Here is a 22015-nt window from a genome sequence, read left to right on the forward strand (position 1 = left end):
TCCCGCTGCGCCCACACGCTGATGTGGCTCCGCCCCCCGAGCTAAGCGCGGACTGGTTGGTCTATGGTCCCTCTCACGGCTTTCTAACCCTGTCAGTCCCAGGCCCCGCCTCCTACAATAATTTCTCCCAACGGCCTATCCCACTCTCACGCCGCCCTCCTCACTGGTTGTCAAGGCGTTTCCCTTCCCTCCCGCGCGCCCTTCATCCCGCTCCGCTCGCAGATTGGGCGACCGCAGGGTGGGAAAGAGCGCGCGGACGGGAGGAGGGAGACCGTTGGCTGCTCCGCCCACGCGCCTGGCTCCCGCCTGGCCTCGCGCCCGGGGCCGTTGGGGAGCCGCTCACCTGTCAGTGGGTGAAGTGGACTCGGCGGGCGCCACCATCTCGCGCCCGGGCGAAGGGGTGGAGCCTGGGGTGGTGGTGGAGGGTTAAGATGGTGGCTACTAGTGCTGGGCCGCTGGCCGGAGGCGAGGCCAAGCCCCACTCGCCCCCACCCCTCCCGGACGGGTAGCGGTCGGACCGGGCCTCTCGCTGAGGCTGTGCCCTGTTTTTCGGTGGGCGGAGCCAGGAGGGAGCTTGTCCCGTCCCTCCCCCCACTTGGTTGGGGGCGGGGGAGCGTGTCCTGCTTGTCTGGGGGGGGGGGCGCTTCTGCCTGGGGGTGTGTTCCCCTCCCCCTCTGTGCTAGGGGCGGGTGAGAATCCTACTCCTCCTTCCCCATCGAGGGCAGGGGGGCGGATGCGCCTTGCTGCTCTGTTGGGGCTGTTCCCCTCGCCTCAAATATTGGGGTGGGTGTGACGGGCCCCCCACTTCCCTGGCAGTGGGGGGCTGGGCTGCTCCCTTCCCTTTGCCTGGTGGGGCAGTGACACCCCCCACACACACACACACACACCCGCCGGGGGCTTTCTAAGTGCCCCCCACTGTGGTACTACCTGCTGATGGGGCAGGCTGCTGCCACACCGGACTGACCCCTCCAACAGCACTGGCAGTAGCAATGGGTAACCCAATTTTCTGCTTGCTGCTTGGGGTCTTGCCAGTCAGACACCCTCCCTGCTACCGCTGCCCTCGTGCCCGCTGGATCGTGTTCAGACCTTCCTGCCGCAGTGCGTAAAGGGTTTGTTGGGGGTGGTGTTTGCAGACTTTGAAAAAGCAATTAAAAATCAAGCCGGGTCACTTTAATCACTTCCTGAAGCTGTTGCTCCCGGAGTACGACACTCTCCCCTCCCAGGCTTTTTTCAGACCACTTTAAGTGCTGTACAGGGGTAACTGTTAATGTATCTTCCCATCTTATTGAAAATGTAGTTGAGGGAAGTTATCTATTGCCACAAGGACACTTTAAAACCTCAGACCATGTTTATCTTACAGACTTCTGCTGGCCTAGCTCTGCTCATCTGGGATAGGATATGGTCCCTAAGGGCATGGCTACACTTGCAGATGTAGAACACTTTGAGTTAAACCAGCCTTCATAGAGTGCAGTAGGGAAAGCACTGCAATCTGTTCACACTGACAGCTGCAAGCGTACTGGCATGGCCACATGAGCAGCTCTTGCAACGGCCACAGAGAGCAGTGCATTGTGGTAGCTATCTCAACATGCAAGTGGCTGCAACATGCTTTTCAAATCGGGGGTGGGGTGGAGTGTGACAGGGAGTATAATGTGTGTATGTAGGGGGAGAGACAGTGTGTTTGGAGGGGCTGAGAGCATGTCTTCATGCTGTCTTGTAAGTTCAGACAGCAATAGACGCACCTTGTGCCTCTCTCACACACAGCATTCTATAGTAATGATTGCTTTGTCTCAGTGCAGATAAGCATGCCGGCTCTCAGAAACGGAGCTTTCAAAGGGCATATCGGCATGCCTGCAGTGATTCCAAAACAAAGACAAGAGTGGCCCCTTGATTTAAGGGGATTATGGGATGTTTCCAGAGGCTGATCAGAGCGCAGTAATGCAACACATTCACACTGATGCCCCAATGCGCACCAAGTGTTAATCTTCTAACCGAGGTGGAGTACCGGGAGCGCTCTAGGGCTGAAGTCAGAGCGTTCTATGTGGCCTTGCGAGTATGGACAGGTGGTGAGCTAGGGGGCCCGGGGCTGCTTTAATGTGCTCTAAACTGCAAGTGCAGCCAAGCCATAACATAGCTGTGCTGACAGATGCAATTTTACTAGCCAAACAGTGCAGTTTTATTGATATAGCTTGTTTTGCTCAGGGAAGCAAGGGCTGGAATAAGATGTACCAGTAAAAGTGAAGTGTTGCCTGTATAAGTTAAGATCACTTTGCTGGTATAGTATACCACTATTTCTATACAGGTGAAGTGCTCCTACTGCAGAAACTGACTTAGTGGTGATTGGACAGCCTAGACTCTGAATTATTTCTAAAATCACTAGGGTGTGGATAAATATTAAAATCTATTTCATGAAGAACTGCTGTTAACAATTCAAGGATGTTATGCAGTTTTGAGAACAAGAGGATACCTTAGTGCTTTTTATTGATATTGCAAAACAGTATAAACGATGGCTGTGACTTTTTCTTATATGGTAAATTATATATATTTATATGTGAAAATGAAGACACATCTTCCTTTTCCCATCTCTATCATACGTATTCCTGCCAGAAATTTGTTAAGAGGTTATAGGGAGAAATGAAAGAATGTGAGAGGTGGTGGGCTACAGAAAATAGTGACGTTTCTGAACAGAGGGATATCGGAGGAGCGTTGTGAAGTAAACAAATACAAAAGCTTGAACTACAGTAAAAGGAGGCAGGAGTCATTTGTGCTGAAACTTCAGATGTTAAGAGAATGCAGAGGGGAATAAAATAGCTTTTACTGAACCTGAAATAAAAATTAAATGCATTTTATCCTTCACATTCAGTTTTGAAATATTGCAATAGAAAAAGAAAGGCTGTTCTCATTCCATTATCTCTAATGATGAAAAAAGCAAGGAAAATCTAAGGATCGCTGGTAATACTTAAAGTCTGTCTACACACAGCTTTTGTACCAATTCAGCTGAATCCACAATAGGGAGCTGTACTGGTTGAGTACAATATGTAAAAGCAGCAAAGAATCCTATGGCACCTTATAGACTAACAGACGTTTTGGAGCATGAGCTTTCGTGGGTGAATACCCACTTCCTCAGATGCATGTCAATATGTACAGTACAATATGATCACTCTTCTACTGGTATAACTGCATGTATACTAGGTGGTTGAGTATCAGAGGGGTAGCCATGTTAGTCTGTATCCACAAAAACAACGAGAAATCCGGTGGCACCCTAAAGACAGATTTATTTGGGCATAAAAACCCACTTCAGATGCATGGAGAAGAAGTGCATGTGAAGAAGTGGGTTTTTACCCACAGAAGTTTATGCTCAAATAAATCAATTAGTCTTTAAAGTGCCACTGGACTCGTTGTTTAGGTGGTTTAATCGATTTAACTGAATAGGTTATTTTTCCTGATTTAAATTGGTACAAAAGCTGCTAGACAACCACTTTCAGATATTGGTAGATATTTCAATATTTTGGTCAACCATTACTGTTCAGCTAAAGCATTTGTAAATCCTGAGCCAACTAACTTGCTAGACAGGATTATGAGTGGAAGCTTGCATTCTATAAAACCTACTATATATAGAATGCAAGAGTGTGGTTTGTTCTCTGCTGTTCATGATATCTTTTGTATCAGGCATGCATTTTTTTTCTTCCTTATAGTCTTAGTGGAGTAGAATTAGCTGGCGTATCTTGACTGATTTTTACACAGCTATGTTTACTTACTTGTGCAGAGCCAACAGGGGGCTTTGCATACTGTTTTGGGATGGGGAGTGTCTGCGTATTGCTAATAAATCTAGTTTCCACTCTTAAAAAAACAGACCCTGGAATACACTCCCCACCGGTTCATAATAATTTAAAGTTTATCACATTTTTAGTGTCAACTACAGTATCTCAAACTTCATTTTGATGGCTTTGTCAGTTTCAAGTTTTTATTTTGTATTTACATAAGTTGTAAGCCCTTCAAAACAGGGACTGTATTTTCTTATATTTCTGTGAAGTGCTATTCTCAAACCTATGATGCAGTGGAAATTATGATATTTGAATGAATAGATTTTTGTAATAGATTCATGTTTTGGTCTTTTGTCCCCCCTCTTCCCTGCCAGAGGTCAAACACGTATGAAATTCTGCCATCAAACTTTATTTGTAGCCATCAGCAGTCATATTTGCACCAGTTACGTTAATGCTTGGTTTTTTTAGTTTTATATAAGTACTATATAGACTGGCTTCAAGCATTTGCAGAACTGTGCCTTGAATTAATGTGTTTTAATACATCCAAATGTAAATGTATACATCTGGAAATAAAAAATGTAGGCCCTAATTAGAGAATAAGGGACAGAGATTCTGAAAAAGAGTTTGGGGTTGTCATAAACAGATAGCTAAGGGTTAATGTCTCTTTCACCTGAAGCATCTGACCAGAGGACCAATCAGGAAACCGGATTTTTTCAACTCTGGGTGGAGGGGAGTTTGTGTCTGAGTCTTTGTTTTCTGTCTGCCTGCTTTCTCTGAGCTTTGGAGAAGTAGTTTCTGCTTTCTAATCTTCTGTTTCCAAGTTGTAAGGACAAAGATCAAATAGTGAGTTATATGATTTCTTTTCTTTGGTATTTACATGTCTATAGTTGCTGGAGTGCTTTGATTTGTATTCTTTTTGAATAAGGCTGTTTATTCATATTTCTTTTAAGCAATCGACCCTGTATTTGTCACCTTGATGCAGAGAGACCATTTGTATGTATTTTTCTTTCTTTTTTATATAAAGCTTTCTTTTTAAAAACCTGTTAAAGTTTTCTTTACTGGGAAATTTCAGGGAAATTGAGTCTGTACTCACCAGGGAATTGGTGGGAGGAAGAAATCAGGGGGAGATCTGTGTGTGTTGGATTTGCTAGCCTGATTTTGCATTCCCTCTGGGTGAAGAGGAAAGTGCTTGAGTTTCCCGGACTGGGAACGGAGAGGGGGAGTCACTCTGTTTGGATTCACAGAGCTTGTGTCTGTGTATCTCTCCAGGAGCACCTGGAGCGGGGAAGGGAAAAAGGATTATTTCCCTTTGTTGTGAGACTCAAGGGATTTGGGTCTTGGGGTCCCCAGGGAAGGTTTTTCAGGGGGACCAGAGTGCCCCAAAACACTCTAATTTTTTGGGTGGTGGCAGCAAGTACCAGGTCCAAGCTGGTAACTAAGCTTGGAGGTTTTCATGCTAACCCCCATATTTTGGACGCTAAGGTCCAAATCTGGGACTAAAGGTATGATAGGGGTCATGATGGATAATCATAACATATCAAGGTTGGAAGAGCAGCAAAGAGTCTTGTGGCACCTTATAGACTAACAGACGTTTTGGAGCATGAGCTTTCATGGGTGAATACCCACTTCGTTGGATGCATGTAGTAGAAATTTCCAGGGGCAGGTATATATAAGCAAGCAAGAAGCAGGCTAGAGATAATGAGGTTAGTTCAATCAGGGAGGATGAGGCCCTCTTCTAGCAACTGAGGTGTGAAAACCAAGGGAGGAGAAACTGCTTTTGTAGTTGGCAAGCCATTCACAGTCTTTGTTTAATCCTGAGCTGATGGTGTCAAATTTGCAGATGAACTGAAGCTCAGCAGCTTCTCATGCCTCCAGCTTCCATCCCGGGCACACCACACGATCCATTGTCTACAGCCAAGCACAGAGGTACAACCGTATCTGCTCTAACCCCTCAGACAGAGACCAACACCTACAAAATCTCCACCAAGCATTCTCAAAACTACAATAACTGCACAAGGAAATAAGGAAACAGATCAACAGAGCCAGACGTGTACCCAGAAGCCTCCTACTGCAAGACAAACCCAAGAAAGAAACCAACAGGACTCCACTGGCCATCACATACAGTCCCCAGCTAAAACCCCATCGAACGCATCATCAGGGATCTACAACCCATCCTGGACAATGATCCCTCACTTTCACAGGCCTTGGGTGGCAGGCTGGTCCTCGCTCACAGACAACCTGCCAACCTGAAACATATTCTCACCAGTAACTGCACACTGCACCATAGTAACTCTAACTCAGGAACCAATCCATGCAACAAACCTCGATGCCAACTCTGCCCACATATCCACACCAGCGACACCATCACAGGACCTAACCAGATCAGCCACACCATCACCGGCTCATTCACCTGCACGTCCACCAATGTAATATACGCCATCATCTGCCAGCAGTGCCCCTCTGCTATGTACATCGGCCAAACTGGACAGTCTCTACGGAAAAGGATAAATGGACACAAATCAGATATTAGGAATGGCAATGTACAAAAACCTGCAGGAGAACACTTCAACCTGCCTGGCCACACAACAGCAGATCTTAAGGTGGCCATCCTGCAGCAAAAAAACTTCAGGACCAGACTTCAAAGAGAAACTGCTGAGCTTCAGTTCATCTGCAAATTTGATACCATCAGCTCAAGATTAAACAAAGACTGTGACTGGCTTGCCAACTACAAAAGCAGTTTTTCCTCCCTTGGTTTTCACACCTCAGCTGCTAGAAGAGGGCCTCATCCTCCCTGATTGAACTAACCTCATTATCTCTAGCCTGCTTCTTGCTTGCTTATATATACCTGCCCCTGGAAATTTCCACTACATGCTTCCGACGAAGTGGGTATTCACCCATGAAAGCTCATGCTCCAAAATGTCTGTTAGTCTATAAGGTGCCGCAAGACTCTTTGCTGCTTTTACAGATCCAGACTAACACGGCTACCCCTCTGATACTTGACAGGGTTGGAAGGGACCTCAGGAGGTCATGTAGTCCAAGCCCCTGCTCAAAGCAGGACCAATCCCCAAACAGATTTTTGCCCCCAATCCCTAACCGGCCCCCTCAAGGATTGAGCTCACAACCCTGGGTTTAGCAGGCCAATGCTCAAACCACTGACCTGGCTTCTCCCCAACCCCCATCAGTGGAATGCGAGTGCCTACTGTAATACCATGGTCAAAAGGACTAATGTGATCCTTGGATGTGTCAGTGGGAATCATGACAAGGAGGAGTGAGGTTATATTACCTCAATATTTGGCACTTGTGTGCCTGCCACGTGCAGGTGTCAACAACTCAAAAAAGATGTTGATACATTGGAGAGGGTTCAGAGAAGGGCCACCAAAATAATTAAAAGATTGGAAAAAATGTTGTACAATGATAGAAGCCAGGAACTCAGTCTGTTTAGCTGAACAAAGAGCAGATTAAGGAGTGACTTAAATCACAGTCTACAAGTGCCTACATGGGGAACAGAAATTTGATCATGGGCAATCTAGTAGACAAAGGTGTAACAGGAGCCAAAGGCTGGAAGTTGAACCTGGACAAATTTAGACTGGAATTAGGGCTCCTAAGAGCTACAGTAATACACAGTAAATAATGAATAAGGTGCAGTTTTTTTCACAGTAAGGCTAATAAGCCATTGGAACAACTTACCAAGGGCTGTGGTTGATTCTCCATCAGTAGCAATATTTAAATCACAATTGGATGGTTTTTTTTCTCTAAAATGTAAGCTCTAGTTCAAACAGGAATTAATTCAGGGAAGTCATAAGACCTGTATTATACAGGCAGTAAGACTAGTGATCACAATGGTTCTGTCTGGCCTTACAGTCTATGAATTCTTGGTCAGAGCATGATTTCAGGGCACAATGCTGGAAACGCTAAGTGTGATCTACACTAGTGCTTATATCGGTGCTGATGCACTACTGCTGAAAAATGGCATCACACTTGTTAGTGTACATGCTGCCAAAGTTTGTTACTAAGAACAGAAATTATCTATTGCTTCCTGGACTGCAAACCGTACATGGAAAATAACATGCTAATTCAGCAGCAAGTTTCCATATATAGTGTGGAGTGTTTGGTATGGTGTGCGATTGTGAAAAGTCAACCAACCCCTTCAGCTTCTAACATAAGAACTGCCATACTGGGTCAGACCATGGTCCATCATGCCCAGTATCCTGTCTTCGACATTGGCCCATACCAGAGCTTCAAGGGCAATGTACAGAACAGGGTAATTATGGAGTGATCTACTCTTGTCTTCCACTCTTGGCTTCTGGTTGTCAGAGATATAGGTCACCCTGAGCATGGGATTGCGTCCTTGACCATCTTGGCTAATCAAGGGATGGATCACTTGATGATTATCTGTTCTGTTCATTTCCTCTGAAGCACCTGGCATTGGCCACTGTTGGAAGACAGGATACTGGACTAGACAGACCTTTGGTTTGACCCCGTATGGCCATTTTTAGATCCATCAATGGCTATTATGAGAACATATATTTCATTAACTTATCCAGTTCTTTTTTTGAACCTCGTTGTGCTTTTGGCCATCACATCATCCCTTGGAAATTAGTTCCACAGGTTGGTTGTGTGAAAAAGTACTTCCTCTTATTCCTTACTTCCTGCTGCCTATTAATTTAATTGGGTGACCCCTGGTTTATGTTTTGTGGTTAAATAACACTTCTCTATCCACTTTTTCCATTTATGATTTTATAGATTTCTATCATATTCCCCCCCCCCCCCGCCAGTTATTTCTTTTCTAAGATGAACACCTCAATCTTTTTAGTCACTCCTCATATGGAAGCTGTTCCATATACCCTTGATCATGTTTTTTCCCTTATGTTAACCTTTTCAAGTTCCACAATATTCTTTTTGAGATGGGGCAACTAGAACTGGACAGTATTCAAGATGTAGGCACACTGTGGATTTATACATTGGCATTAAGATATTTTCTGTCCCAGCCCTAGTAGTTCCTACCATTGTTGTCTTTTTGACCGCTGCTGTGCATTGGGCATATGTTTTCAGACAACTATCCATATAACTCCAACCCGTCAAAGGGTAACAGCTAATTTAGAACCCATTATTATATATGTATAATTGGGATTATTTTTTGCTGATGTGCATTTCTTTGCACTTATCAACTCTGAATTTCATCTGCCATGTTGTTGCCACTCAGTCACCCAGTTTTATGAGATGCTGCTAATTCTTAACAGTCTGCTTTGGATTTAACTATCTTGATAATTTTTTATTGTCTGGAAACATTGCCACTTCACTGTTCACCCCCTTTCCAGATCATTAATGAATATGTTGAACAGTACAGGTCGAACAGATCCTTGTGGGACCCCATTGTTCACCTCTCTGCATTGTGAAAATGGACCATTGATTCCTATCTTTGTTTCCAGTCTTTCAACCTGTTACTGATCTATGAGAGGACCTTCCCTCTTATCCAGTGGCTACTTAGTTTCCTTAAGTGTCTTTGGTGAGAGAGCTTGTCAAAGGCTTTCTGAAAATCCAAATACATTATATTGACTGGATCACCCTTATCCCCGTGCTTGTTGACTCCCTCAAAAAATTCTAATAGATTGGTGAGGCATAACTTCCCTTTACAAAAGCTGTGTTGACTTTTCCACAATAAATCATGTTTATCTAGGTGTCTGAAAATTCTATTCTTTACTATAGTTTCTACAAGTTTGCTCAGCAGTGAAGTTAGGCTCACTGGACTGTAATTGCCAGGATCTCCTCTGAAGTTATTTTTAAAAATTGGTATTGTATTAGCTAACCTCCCAGTCATCTGGTACAGAGACTGATTTTAGTGATAGATTACATACAATAGTTAGTAGTTCTGCAATTTCATATTTGAGTTCCTCCAGAATTCTTAGGTGAATGCCATTTGGTGTTGGTGATTTATTACTGTTAACAGGTTTCAGTGGTAGCCGTGTTGGTCTGTATCAGCAAAAAAAAAAAAAAAAAAAAAAAAAAAAAGAAAAGAAAAAAAAGAGAAGTCCTTGTGGCACCGTAGAAACTAACAAATTTATCTGGGCATAAGCTTTCATGAGCTAGAACCCACTTCATCAGATGCATGAAGTTAAAAATACAGGCGCAGATATAAATACATGAAAGTCATCATGTGCCAGAAACGCCCTTCTGCCACGTACATTGGCCAGACTGGACAGTTTCTATGCAAAGGAATAAATGGACACAAATCTGACATGAGGAAACATAATATTCAAAAACTTCTGTCTCTTTGGTCACTCAATAACAGACCTCAAAGTGGCAACTCTTCAACAAAAACAACTTCAGAATCAGACTCCAACATGAAGCTGCAGAACTGGAATTAATTTGCAAACTAGATATCATCAGATTAGGCCTGAATAAAGACTGGGAGTGGCTCAGTCATGTATTTATACCTGCTCCTGTATATTTAACTTCATGCATCTGATGAAGTGGGTTCTAGCCCACGAAAGCTTATGCCCAATTAAATTTGTTCGTCTCTAAGGTGCCACAAGGAATCTTTGGTTTTTGGGTTTTTGGTTTTTTTTTTTACTATTACTGTTAAGTTTATCAATTTGTTGGAAAACCTCTTCCATTGATGCAACAATTTGGGATAGTATTTAGAATAGCTGATTTGTCACCCAAAACCTAGCTCTGATGAAGATATCTCCCTCACGTCCTCTGCAGTGAAAATCAATGCAAATAATTAATTTAGTTTCTCTGTGATGGTCTTGTCTTCCTCAAGTTCTCCTTTAGCACCTTTGATGTCTAGTGGCACCATTGCCTGTTTGTCAGGCTTCATGCTTCTGTACTTGAAAAAAAAATTACTGTTAGTTTTTTACGTCTTTAGCAAGTTGCTTCTCCAATGTTTTCATGGCCTGCCTTCTTATGCTTTTATGTTTTTACTTGCCAGAATGAGTGATCCTTCCTTCCTATTTTCCTCATTAGGATTTGACTTCCAAATTTTAAAGGATGCCTTTTTGCTTCTAATGGCCTACATTATTCTGCTGTTTAGCCCTGGTGGCATTCTTTGGTCCTCATACTGTCTTTTTTTAAATTTGGGGTATACATTTAATCTGAGCCTCTATTATGGTTTTTTAAAGTATTCTCCGTTCTGCCTGCAGGCATTTTACCCTTCTGACTACTTTTTAAAATTTCAGTCTAACTATCATCCTCGTTCTTTTGTAGTTCCCCTTTCTAAAGTTAAATGTTACCGTGATGGGGTGTCTTTTTGTGTTTTCTCCCCTACAAGGCTGCTACCTTTAATTACATTATGGTTGCTATTAATGAGTGGTTCAGTTACAGTTAACCTCTTGGACCTGATCCTGTGCTCAACTGAGGATTAAACCAAGAATTGCCTCTCCCTTGTGGGTTCAAGGACTAGGAGCTGCAAGAAGCACTCACTCATAGTGTCTAGAAGTTTTATCGCTGCATCATGCCTGAGGTGACATTTACCTCATCAGTATGAGAATAGTTGAAATCACCCATTGTGTTTTCTGTTTTTTATAGCCTATATAACCTCCCTTAGCATTTCACAGTCACTATCACCATCCTGGTCAGGTGGTCAGTAGTATATTCCTACTGCTACACTCTTATTATTCAAGCATGGAATTTCTATCCATAGAGATTCTATGGTACAGTTTGATTCATTTAACATTTTTACATTATTTGACTCTATACTTTTTTAACATAGTGCCACTGTCCCACCCAGTCATTCCTATATATTTTGTCTCCTGGTATTACCGTATCCCACTGATTATTCTCATTCCACTAAGTTTCTGCATTGCTTATTATATCAATGTCCTCCTTTAATGCTAGGCACCTGTTCAAGTCTTACTCAATAGTGGGCTGGCTAGGGTGACACAAACCATGATTCTCCGTGTCAGAAACAGAGAGACATGGGTGAGGCAATATCTTTGACTGGACTAACTTCTTTGTGGAGGAAATAGTCTTTTTTATTCTTTGTCATACTCACTGTAACAAACATAACACTTTGGTCAGTGAATCCCTTCTTTGTAGAGAATTACTCCCCCTAAGTTTTATGATCAGAACTATTGTACTCCATTAAAGTTAAAATGAAATCCTAATTAAATTCCACAGCTAGGAATACTTTCCCAATGAGTGATGTGTTCTGACTAGGGTGACAGATGTCCTGATTTTATAGGGACAGTCCTGATATTTGGGGCTTTGCTTTATATAGGCACCTATCACCCCCCACCCCCTGTCCCAATTTTTCACACTTGCTATATGGTCACCCTAGTTCTGTGAACAATTTAAATCACTGTTGAAAGCACGTGATCACCTGAAAATTGCTTCATCCCAAGTGGGGAATGGAGGAAGAATTAAGTTTTGCAGCGCTTCTCCCTTTTCCACCGTGCCTATATCGGTTTACATTTCAGTTTTTTTCTCCCAGGCAGCTCCAATAATCCTCTGTAGTAAGGAGGCTGTTTCCAGGGCTCTCACATTTGCAGTACATTACCTTGAGCCCTGTACTTTGTAGCTATTACACAATAGGGAGAAGACTACAATTCCCATAGTACTTCCACATACTGGTACTACAGTGACATCACACATGACAGGGCTGAGAATGGTTGTATAGCAAGAGGAACGAAAATGTAAGCTCGGTGTTTCTTTTACTCCTGTAGCAGGGCCTTGGCAAGCTGAAGTCCTTGTACAGAGGAGGGCCTGCTGGTGCTGCAGCAGATGCATTTAAAAGGGGGAAAGTATTTGAAGGGGCTGTGGGGTGGGTGACATCAAAGGGCAGGCAGTTCCCAGTGTTTCTCTCAGGAGGTGCAGATCGGCGCTGACTCTGTCTAGGGCAAGCCGTGAGCAGTGAGTGCTTACTGCTAGTTTATCTTCTGAATTCCTACTAGGGGCCTTTTCGCAGCGCACAGACCAAGCCCCTGCCTGCCTCTCTCCCCTGTTTGTGTACTGTGCTGCTTCAGTGGGTGGAGAAGAGACGCTGGCCATAGCCTGGCAACAGTTTCTATATGCAAGGAGTACCGAGGTGTGTAGTGTGCGTGTGTCCCATGGCAGCGGTGTTTAGGGGAGGTGGATGAGGTTCAGCAAGGTACAAGACTGCGCCACTAGACTTCATGGCACAGGGATCAGCGGGTGCTGTAGTGCGTATGGTTGGTATGTTTTAAAACCTCTGCTGCTTTTGCTTCTCCAGTGGCTTGGGTCGGTGGGAGGAATGCACTCAGGGAACGGCTGGGGGTAACGTTTGTGAAGGTTTATTTTGGTGGAAGTTCTCACACCTGGAATTCAGTGATATGTGAATTGTCTAGATCAGGGGCGATGTTTGGAGACTATGAATATTGCTGTTGTAGTGAATGGAAAATACAGTCTAACAAAGCAATTTTTGCAGAATAATATTTTCTAAAGCAGCTAGATTGGTGGCCTGCTTAGAAGAAGCTGTGATAACCTAGTTGCCTGGCGGTGCCCAACCTTTGTAAATCACCACTGAAATTGTTATTATAAACACTTATCACAAAAGCCCAAGACTCCAAACTGCAGTTGTATGTTATTGGTCATTCAAAAGAAGCATTGTACTAGGGAAAAAGACAACTGTATTAGTAGGGAGGACAGGTAGGGATCACTATCTCTCACCTCTTCACTCTAATCAAACTCTAACTGAACAGTTTAGTAACTTTCCAGCCAGATAATTTTTCCTCTCATTTCTGTATTTTATGGCTTGTATTACTTGTTAAATATCATGACACAATGTTTACCTCAATCTGTGATTCTTTGAGACCTTCATCTGGGTTTTCCTGCTGTAGGAATTTCAAAAATTGCTGATGGAGGGAAGCAGTTTCTGAATCTAATCACCGTAGGCTAATATAAATAAGAAATAAATCCTTATATGAATGTAATAATGAGCTACCTAGTACATTTAAATCTTGGCACAGGTGAGGGGAGAGATCTCTGACTTGTTAGCAAACATTGGCTTGTTGCAGTTAGCTCCTTTTGAGACATTCAATGCCAGTCAATTTCTTAATGTATTAGGCATATTTTTATAAGTATGTTAGTCTATTTAAACATGAGACTATATTTTGAAGGACAAAAAATGGAATTTTAACGGATATTAAATAGTGCTCAAATTATCTTTTTCATTTTAAATAAAACTTTTGGAACAATATTTGGTAATAGCTTAGTGGTTTGAGCATTGCCTTGCTAAACCCAGGGTTGTGAGTTCAATCATTAAGGAGGCCATTTAGGGATCTGGGGCAAAAGTCTGTCTGGGGATTGTCCTGCTTTGAGTAAGGGGTTGGACTAGATGATCTCCTGAGGTCCCTTCCAACCCTGATATTCTATGATTCTATAACTTCACTTTTACCTTCATTTTTAAAAATGGCAGGTTTGTTGGTTTTGTACTGTGTCCCTTTTAAGAAATATTTTTGAAAGGGTTATCTTATGATCTGTAATATGTGATTTATAAAAATATTGAAACCCACTTAAACTGACTTGATTTTGTTGACATTTTAGTGGGTCAGAGTTGAGATCTTTTGCCAAACTTGTGTTTAATTGTCCCTCCTGTTCCCTGCTGTACCAGAAGACAATGGATTGTGAGAGAGGTATGAATTAAAAGGTGAAAGGAAGTGTAGTTAGCTAGTATCAAGCTTCATTACCTCTCAGTAGAACCTGCAATGAATGACTGTTATAAAATGCTTTAGTAGTGGTTTGGCCACTTAGGAATGTTAGGAATTTTATAGTTTGCCTATTGATAGGGCCAATAAAAGTTGTCCGTTACCCTATCCCTCCCTTAAATGAAATATTCTTGAATAGACACCCACCATAATTTTGAGTCAGAGCCTTTTGGAAAAGATTCTTCTAACTTGAATTTTGCAGACTATTCTAATATGTGGCAACTTTATATGAATGCTTCATGAAGAGTTTTTGAAAGTAAGGAATACTTGTTACGTTTTAATAATCAGAGAGCAGAGCTATAAAGTCCCGAACTGTAGAAAAATAATCTTTGTCAGCAAGACCGTTCTGCACTTTGGGTCCCTTTAATACTATTATGAAATAATTTATAATTCATTCTACAAAGACTGGTTTCCAGAACTTGAAAGCAGGGGCAAGATCCTCCAAACTCGGAACAGCTATTTATATAAATGGTACTTTTGTGTGCAAAAGTTTTGTGGTATCAGGCAACAGGTGTAATTTGTAGATTGATTCTTTTTCTTGAAGGTATTTGGGAGCCTGTCTGATTCCAAAAGATTGGAAAAAATTGGTGTAGAAACAAGACCCTTATCTGTAACCTATTTTCATTTTAATTTAGTTTAATTTTACTGTATTTTAAGTAATAAGGCTGTGAATTTGACAGATGGAAATAACAAAATTAAGGTTCTTATGACCACATTTATTTGCTCACATTGCACGTACATTAATGTTGCCAAGAGAGCTTTAACATTTGCATTTCTTGCTGTCTGAGTTTTGAATCTGCAACCTTAATGTTTTTGCATTTATTTTTTTTTATTTTTTAATCTTTATTAGGAAAAGTACTATGGTAGTGGATACTTCAGAGGTACTAGTGTGTTGTTAGCCACTGTGTGGATTGGAGACCTCTGTTCCCCAGTCATTTTTTCAAATTTTTATGCTCTGTGACTTTGCAACCCAGAATGGGCCTCCAGAGTGAAAGAGGTTCAAAGTAGCTGGTTTGAGAAGGAAGAGAGTTCCCCAGACTTTTCAGTTGCTTTTCCACATCTGAATTGTAGAATTTGGCTTTCACTCCTGGACTTCAGGTAGCATGGTAAGAGGACTGGCAACCTTTCTCATGTCACCTCAAAGTATTTATTTCAAATTGCCTATTCTCTGGAGGCCTAGATATATTCTGATGTGCAGAGCCCCAGAACTGGTGAAATTTTTACAGTTCTCTGTAGTGGCAGCCAAAGCGTGGATTGTTTTCATCCAAAAGAGAGTCTTTTTGTGCTTTAGATAGGGGAAACTGGTATAATGAAAATCATTTAGCAACCTTAAAAGGATACTGTCAACTTGAAAATCATTCTTCTATCTGGAAAATTTCGTATCTGTTATAGTTATGGATAATGCCTTAGGTAGGGGATAGAGAGTACTTGCCTGGATCCCTGCATAGAACTTGGGAGTGACTTAAAACCTGGTGTGGTACTGATGACTTCCCTCCCTATACCCATGTACTGACTGAGGAAGCAATTGGAGTCTTGGAGTTAGTGAATATTTTTTCTATACAGTGTTCAGATGGGGATGAACAAGTATTGGTGGGGCATCCATCACTCTCAAACCCTGTTAAGGGTCTGGAGATCACCTAGTACTAGCTAAGGCATACGCTCCCCCATCCTTCCATTCAGATCAGAGAAGAGGCACTTAGCTGTAGGGGAGAAGGAGGCCCCTATCCTCTCCATGCGACTGGAGAGCAGATGTAATTGGGCAGAGGGCAAAAGAAGGAGGTTTGTCTCTCATGACTGTAAATCCAAGAATTTTTTTTAAGTTAAGAGACTTTGCCTCAATGTTGCTGCTACTGAAGAACCAGAACTAGTAGCAGAAGTGTGGATGGGAATGGGAGAAATCCTTCTAAACAATAGCAGATGAAGATAAACACTTAATTAAAAATTTTTTAAAAGAAATTTAAAATAATTCAGGGGATACTATTAAAGGTGCTTTGTGAGAAACATGAATTTTTAAAAATTAGTCAAACAAAATGCAAGCTGTCATTTTTCTTGTAACTGAAGCATTTGCTTCTGTCAAAGCTATACTGGAGGCACCTTCTATACTTAAGGTATCCCAAAATCCATTTCAAACAGTGAATTATTTACTACTAGTGCAATGAGTGTGCATGCATATTAGCCATTAAGTGCTCAGCAACAGCTCAGAGAAATCTGTGGTCATTGGAAAATCTATTCTACTGAGAGAGGCAATGTTGGCTAGGACGCAAAGGTGGTTCCATAATCTTTTCAAACAGCTGTCATAGACTTTAACTTTTACTTGGACACCTACTTACATATGTGGCGTCACGGAGTACCCCAATGATTTGAAATGCTCCCCAGTTGCCTCCTGTTCTAGGACATAAACTGCTTGCCATAGAATGCTTACTCCTCCTCACTTTATAATTGCATACTTGGTCAGATGTATTATTGTTTCTTTTGTATTCCTGTGAAATATCCAGTATAATACAATGTGATACAAGTAGTGATATATTAGATGAACCGTTGGGTCTTTTTCAGTAAGTCTATTTCTACACACAGATGAATGTGCAAATAGCTGACCATACTGATCCTATACACGTTATTTAACAGATCAGTAAGGTCTTTGCTTACCCTGTGGTAGACATGCAGTGAAGATATCACAGGTTAATTAACCAGTGGTAACCTAACCCATGAGAGTGCACCCACACATATTATGCTGTCACTCCTTGTGTCCACACTTGTGCTGTATCTGGCCATGGCAGACAATACATTTATCTGGGAGCATATCTCAAGACTGCTAGCACCACAACTTGCTACATGGCTCTGTGTTCCCATTTACAGGGTGTTATGGGACAACTTCTTTGCCCACACTGGGAACTGTGGGAGGCAGTTTAATGGAGAGAATGCTTCAGTAAATTATTTGTTTTGGGTATATCTAAAATACCAATCAACAGAGGAATTGAAATGGAATAAAATTAGTCAAAAGAAAATGATTATAAAATAACTATTATTCTCTTAATGATCTGTATGTAAGAAAAGTGTGGAGAGAAGAAACATCTTTTGAAACCTTTCACTTTTCTATCATTTCCTGTGTCTGCACTAGCACTGTGTCTGTATAACTGGAAAAATTACACTGACAGAAGCACCAATGTGGACAGTGCTATGTTGGTGGGAGATGCTCTCTCCCGTTAGGGGTGGTTTAATTATGTCGATGGGAGAGCTGTCTCCCTTCGATGTAGAGTGGCTATACGGAAAACATTACGGTGGTGCAGCTGTATCAGTATAGCTGTGCCGCTGTAAGATCTATAATGTAGACATGGCCTTAATTTAAAAGCTTGAATGAATCAGCCTTTAGAATAGGCTAACAAACTTTTAATGGCTCTTGTTAAAACTCATCTGTTCCTGATTAACTTCCATGAATAACTCCATGTGTAGACACTCATTCTGGTTAGTTGAACAGCTGTTGCACTGTAAATTCACACCCTACCTTAATCCAAATTAACTTTCAAATGTAGACAAGACTTTAGTTTTAGCTTAAGAGACAGTAGGCAAGGTCAACCACCATCTGAGTTATAGTGCTGACATTGCCTAGTTACATTGGCATAAACACTACAAATGACCTTTCTTCACTTAGGATTTTTCAGTGCGATAACTATTGCACATTTGTTATCCTGCTTTAAACAAAAATCTGTCAGTGAAGATAAATCCTAAATTTCACTTTTCCAAGGGATTTTTAGTGGGCATTGTTCTGCTGTATCAAACCCAAGAGTCGGTTGAAGCTGGAGAAATGGCAAGCATGCAAACTTAAACTAGGGGGCTGCATAGAGGCAAATTAATCGTCACCTTCTGTGGTTGAGCCTGTTAGGACTTCTCAGTGAAGACTCCTATAATAAATTGAGCTATGAATTGTATTGAAATTCATTGCTGATAATTGCAGAGTTTACACTCAATCTTTTATAAATGTGCATATGGCCAATGCTAATTTTTTCAACTCATTCTTCAAGAGCCAAACTGTCACTCTGGGAAATCTTGTTTGTTGGGAATCTTCATTTGAAAGTTCAAAACTGGCTGTGAAATGGTTCAAAAGTGACTTATGAGGAGAGGCTGAGGGAACTGGGATTATTTAGTCTGCAGAAGAGAAGAATGAGGGGGGGATTTGATAGCTGCTTTCAACTACCTGAAAGGGGGTTCCAAAGAGGATGGATCTAGATTGTTCTCAGTGGTACCTGAACAAGGAGTAATGGTCTCAAGTTGCAGTGGGGGAGGTTTAGGTTGGATATTAGGAAAAACTTTTTCACTAGGAGGCTGGTGAAGTACTGGAATGAGTTACCTAGAGAGGTGGTGGAATCTCTTCCCTGAGAGGTTTTTTGAGGTCAGGTTTGACAAAGCCCTGGCTGGGATGATTTAGTGGAGGATTGGTCCTGCTTTGAGAAGAGGGTTGGACTAGATGATCTCCTGTGGTCCCTTCCATCCCTGAGATTCTATGACTAACATATGATACAGATTTCATTTTTTTTCTTGGAATATTGTTAATGCTAAACTATTTTTTGTGGCCCTTTAGGTCCCACAAATGTTGATGTTTTGTAAAAAACCTAACTAATGTGAAGCTTTTAAATATTGCCCAAGTTATTCTTCAGTAGACTGCTGTCTTTATTTAATTACAGCACTTGGAAGTCTAATATCACTGAGTTTATCCTTTTGAAATTAGACTTCAGTTTATTATCCACTTGCTGTTTGTTGGTGAATGACACTGAAATCACTGACACCACGTTGGTGAAAACTGACAAACCTAGTCAATTTTCATTCTTCTGCGTCTTGCAGAAGCTCTGAGAAGCCAGGGAGACACTGGGAATGTCTGCCTGAAAACTGAAACCAGTGTGCTGCCTTACTAACTTCTGTTTGCATTTGGAAGGTATCCTTTTCTTTTTAATGAAATTGTAAATTCTGCAGGAAGTTATGGCAATTGTCAGGGAAATTTTTCAGTTTGTGCTGGACTAGTGGATTTTTCAAGGCTTGGACTGTCATTTTGCCTGAACCTTATTTACTCAACTAATGTTGTTTCAGTTTTTGGCCTTCTGAATAATATATACTATTTTTTTCTTAAAGTGCTGATGTTTCCGGTTAAATTGCTAACCTTTGCTTTTCATGTTTAATTATCTTTAGGGTACACCTGTGCTTAAGATTCTGAATTTCTGCTTATTTGGCAATGCAACAAACGTGGGAAAAGAGAATTTATATTCTGACAGCGAGGACATGGTCAAACAAAGTGCCACTCTCAGTCATTACGAGCCACGGGTGAGTCCAAAGTAATTGCTTGCTTAGATGAATAGAAATGGAATTCTCTGGGGGTTTTTTGTTTTTTTTTCCCCCAGACTGAAATGTGTACGTAAACCCTATATGGCATGTCTTTAGGTTTCTTATATGTTCGAGGTGGAAATGATCTCTACAGTCTCTCCATTTGGATCACTATACAGAAGAGTAATCATGGATTTCTACAGCAATCAAGAATTCCATGTCTAGTCTGGCCTCAAGTGACTCTAGTGATGATAATCTCATGAGTGATAATCTCATGAGCTTCTTTGGCAAAATATACTGAAAAATAGTTGCAAGAAGTTGTTACCACTTGATAAATGCTCAGTGGCAAAGTGAAATGAATTTATTCTCAGTCCACTTCCCAGCTAACTGTTATCCACATAAAAAAGATCATAAATACAATAGACACTATGCATCCTTGATGGCAATCAGGTTATAAAGGCTAAGGAAAGATGAGCATCACAGAATGGTGAGTGTTTTATGAAGGTGATGTTCCTGCATCTGGTTAGGTCTATATTTTTATTTTTCTTACCTTGCTCTAGCTAGTAGATGTTTGACAAATGTAATGCCTTCCCATAAACAAGAAGTCCACAATTCTCTGGCTGCTGCAAAGGAGCATTCTTTGCTTCCTTTCACCACCATCCCAGAACCTTCAAGCTGCCTCAAGGGTGGGTGTGGGGAAAGGAAGTCTCCAGTACTCTACCACTTTACCATCCTCCTGGCTGCTGTCTGTGGTGGGCAGGATCTCTTCAACTCACATACCTTGTCCCCTAGTTTAAGTTTGGGGTCCTCCTGACCAGTAAATAGTTCTGTTATTTACCTCTACTTCTGGTCAGTTTTTCAAGTGCCAGTAGAGTAAAAGTGATACAGTTCTTGTGAATTTCACTGCTGTCCCTTAGGGTTAATAGCAGTAAACACTGAGGGAACTCTAACCATTTTTAGTGTGCTCCAGGCTGGGAAAGTTAGCAGCGGCCACAGAGGTATTAGAACTCTTTTTCTGCAGATTAAAAAAGGCAGCACACCTTTGTTTTACATTCAGATAACATTAAAATGGTTGCCTTAGTCGTTTGAGCTAGAAACTGAAAAGGAACATAATCAACTTAAAATCACACTCCTCTGAAAGTTTGTACCCAGTATTGTTAAAAATAGCATCCAAGATACCTGTGAATAAAAAAACTCTCTGGGTACAAATCCGTTACAAGTTGGAATACCTGCTTTTTAGGATAGGTGACTCTACTGGGTTTCTATACTGAATTTAGCCAACAAAAGGTGTTTTGGCACTTTTGTGTCCTATTACAGGGCAGGTTTAATGCAGTTCAAGCAACAGAAGCCACTATTTCAAATTGTTTGAGTGAAGTGAAGAAATTTAGTAGTAATCTCTATTTTCATTTGTTACTTATATAATGCTAAAAAAAAACCTGAATTTTTGAGATTTATATCTGTTAAAATAGCCAACATAGTTTTCTGCACCTTTATGTGTGAGGACACCCAACCCCCATTAACTGTTTCTTTTTACTCTTCTCTCCCATTATATAGTGCAGCAATGTCCTCTAAGTCAGCAGAGGGTAGGCAGAGTCTGGATACTCTGCATAACTGCTAACAATCCTTTTTGCCACAATATTAATGGGATTCAGAAAGAGCAGGGTTCTCTTACTCTCCCACTGTGTTTGAGAGGCCATCTCTGTTGTGCTAGCAGCTGCTATTGTCTCAAAACCAGAAGGCTGCTGTTAGGGTACATCCACACTACCCCCCAGATCGGTGAGTAGCGATCGATCTGTCGGGGATCGATTTATCACGTCGCATCTAGATGCGATAAATCGATCCCTGAACGCACTCCCCATCAACTCCGGAACTCCACCAGGGCGAGAGGCAGAAGCGGAGTTGACGGGGGAGCCGCGGCCGTCGATCCTGCGCTGTGAGGACGGGAGGTAAGTCAAAATAAGATACGTCGACTTCAGCTGAAGTTGCATATCTTACATCAAACCCCGCCCCCCCCCCCAGTGTAGACCCGCCTCAGTCTTCAACTGTGATTGCACATCTGAGAGTAGGATGTGGCTCTTAATGGTCAAGCAAATTGACTCCTTAAACATGCATGGCCTGATTGTGATGCCAAGGACAGAATTCTTATTATGTCCCAGTATTTACAGCTTGTTAAAAATGAGCTGAATGTTCGTTGTGGTGTGCATTGAGAAAGAATGTATTCCACCAGAGTGCATTGTTATTGCATTTCCTTTTTCAGCTGGGTAGGATAAGAGAGCTTGT

The 22015-nt window shown here is 41.7% G+C and overlaps 1 protein-coding gene across 1 annotated transcript in view; it reads left to right on the plus strand.

Moving 5' to 3' along the window:
- Positions 1-12801: 12801 nt before the first annotated feature.
- Positions 12802-22015, plus strand: part of LOC127045933 (meiosis-specific coiled-coil domain-containing protein MEIOC-like) — a 32674-nt gene continuing 23460 nt past the window's right edge. Inside the window, exons 1-2 of the mRNA XM_050942828.1 lie at positions 12802-12910; positions 19604-19735. Of these exons, the coding sequence (XP_050798785.1) occupies positions 12875-12910; positions 19604-19735 (168 nt within the window). The 5' untranslated portion in view covers positions 12802-12874. The remainder of the gene's footprint in view (positions 12911-19603; positions 19736-22015) is intronic.

The sequence above is a fragment of the Gopherus flavomarginatus genome, chromosome 2 (assembly GCF_025201925.1).
Source record: "Gopherus flavomarginatus isolate rGopFla2 chromosome 2, rGopFla2.mat.asm, whole genome shotgun sequence".
Classification (NCBI taxonomy): Eukaryota; Metazoa; Chordata; order Testudines; family Testudinidae; genus Gopherus; species Gopherus flavomarginatus.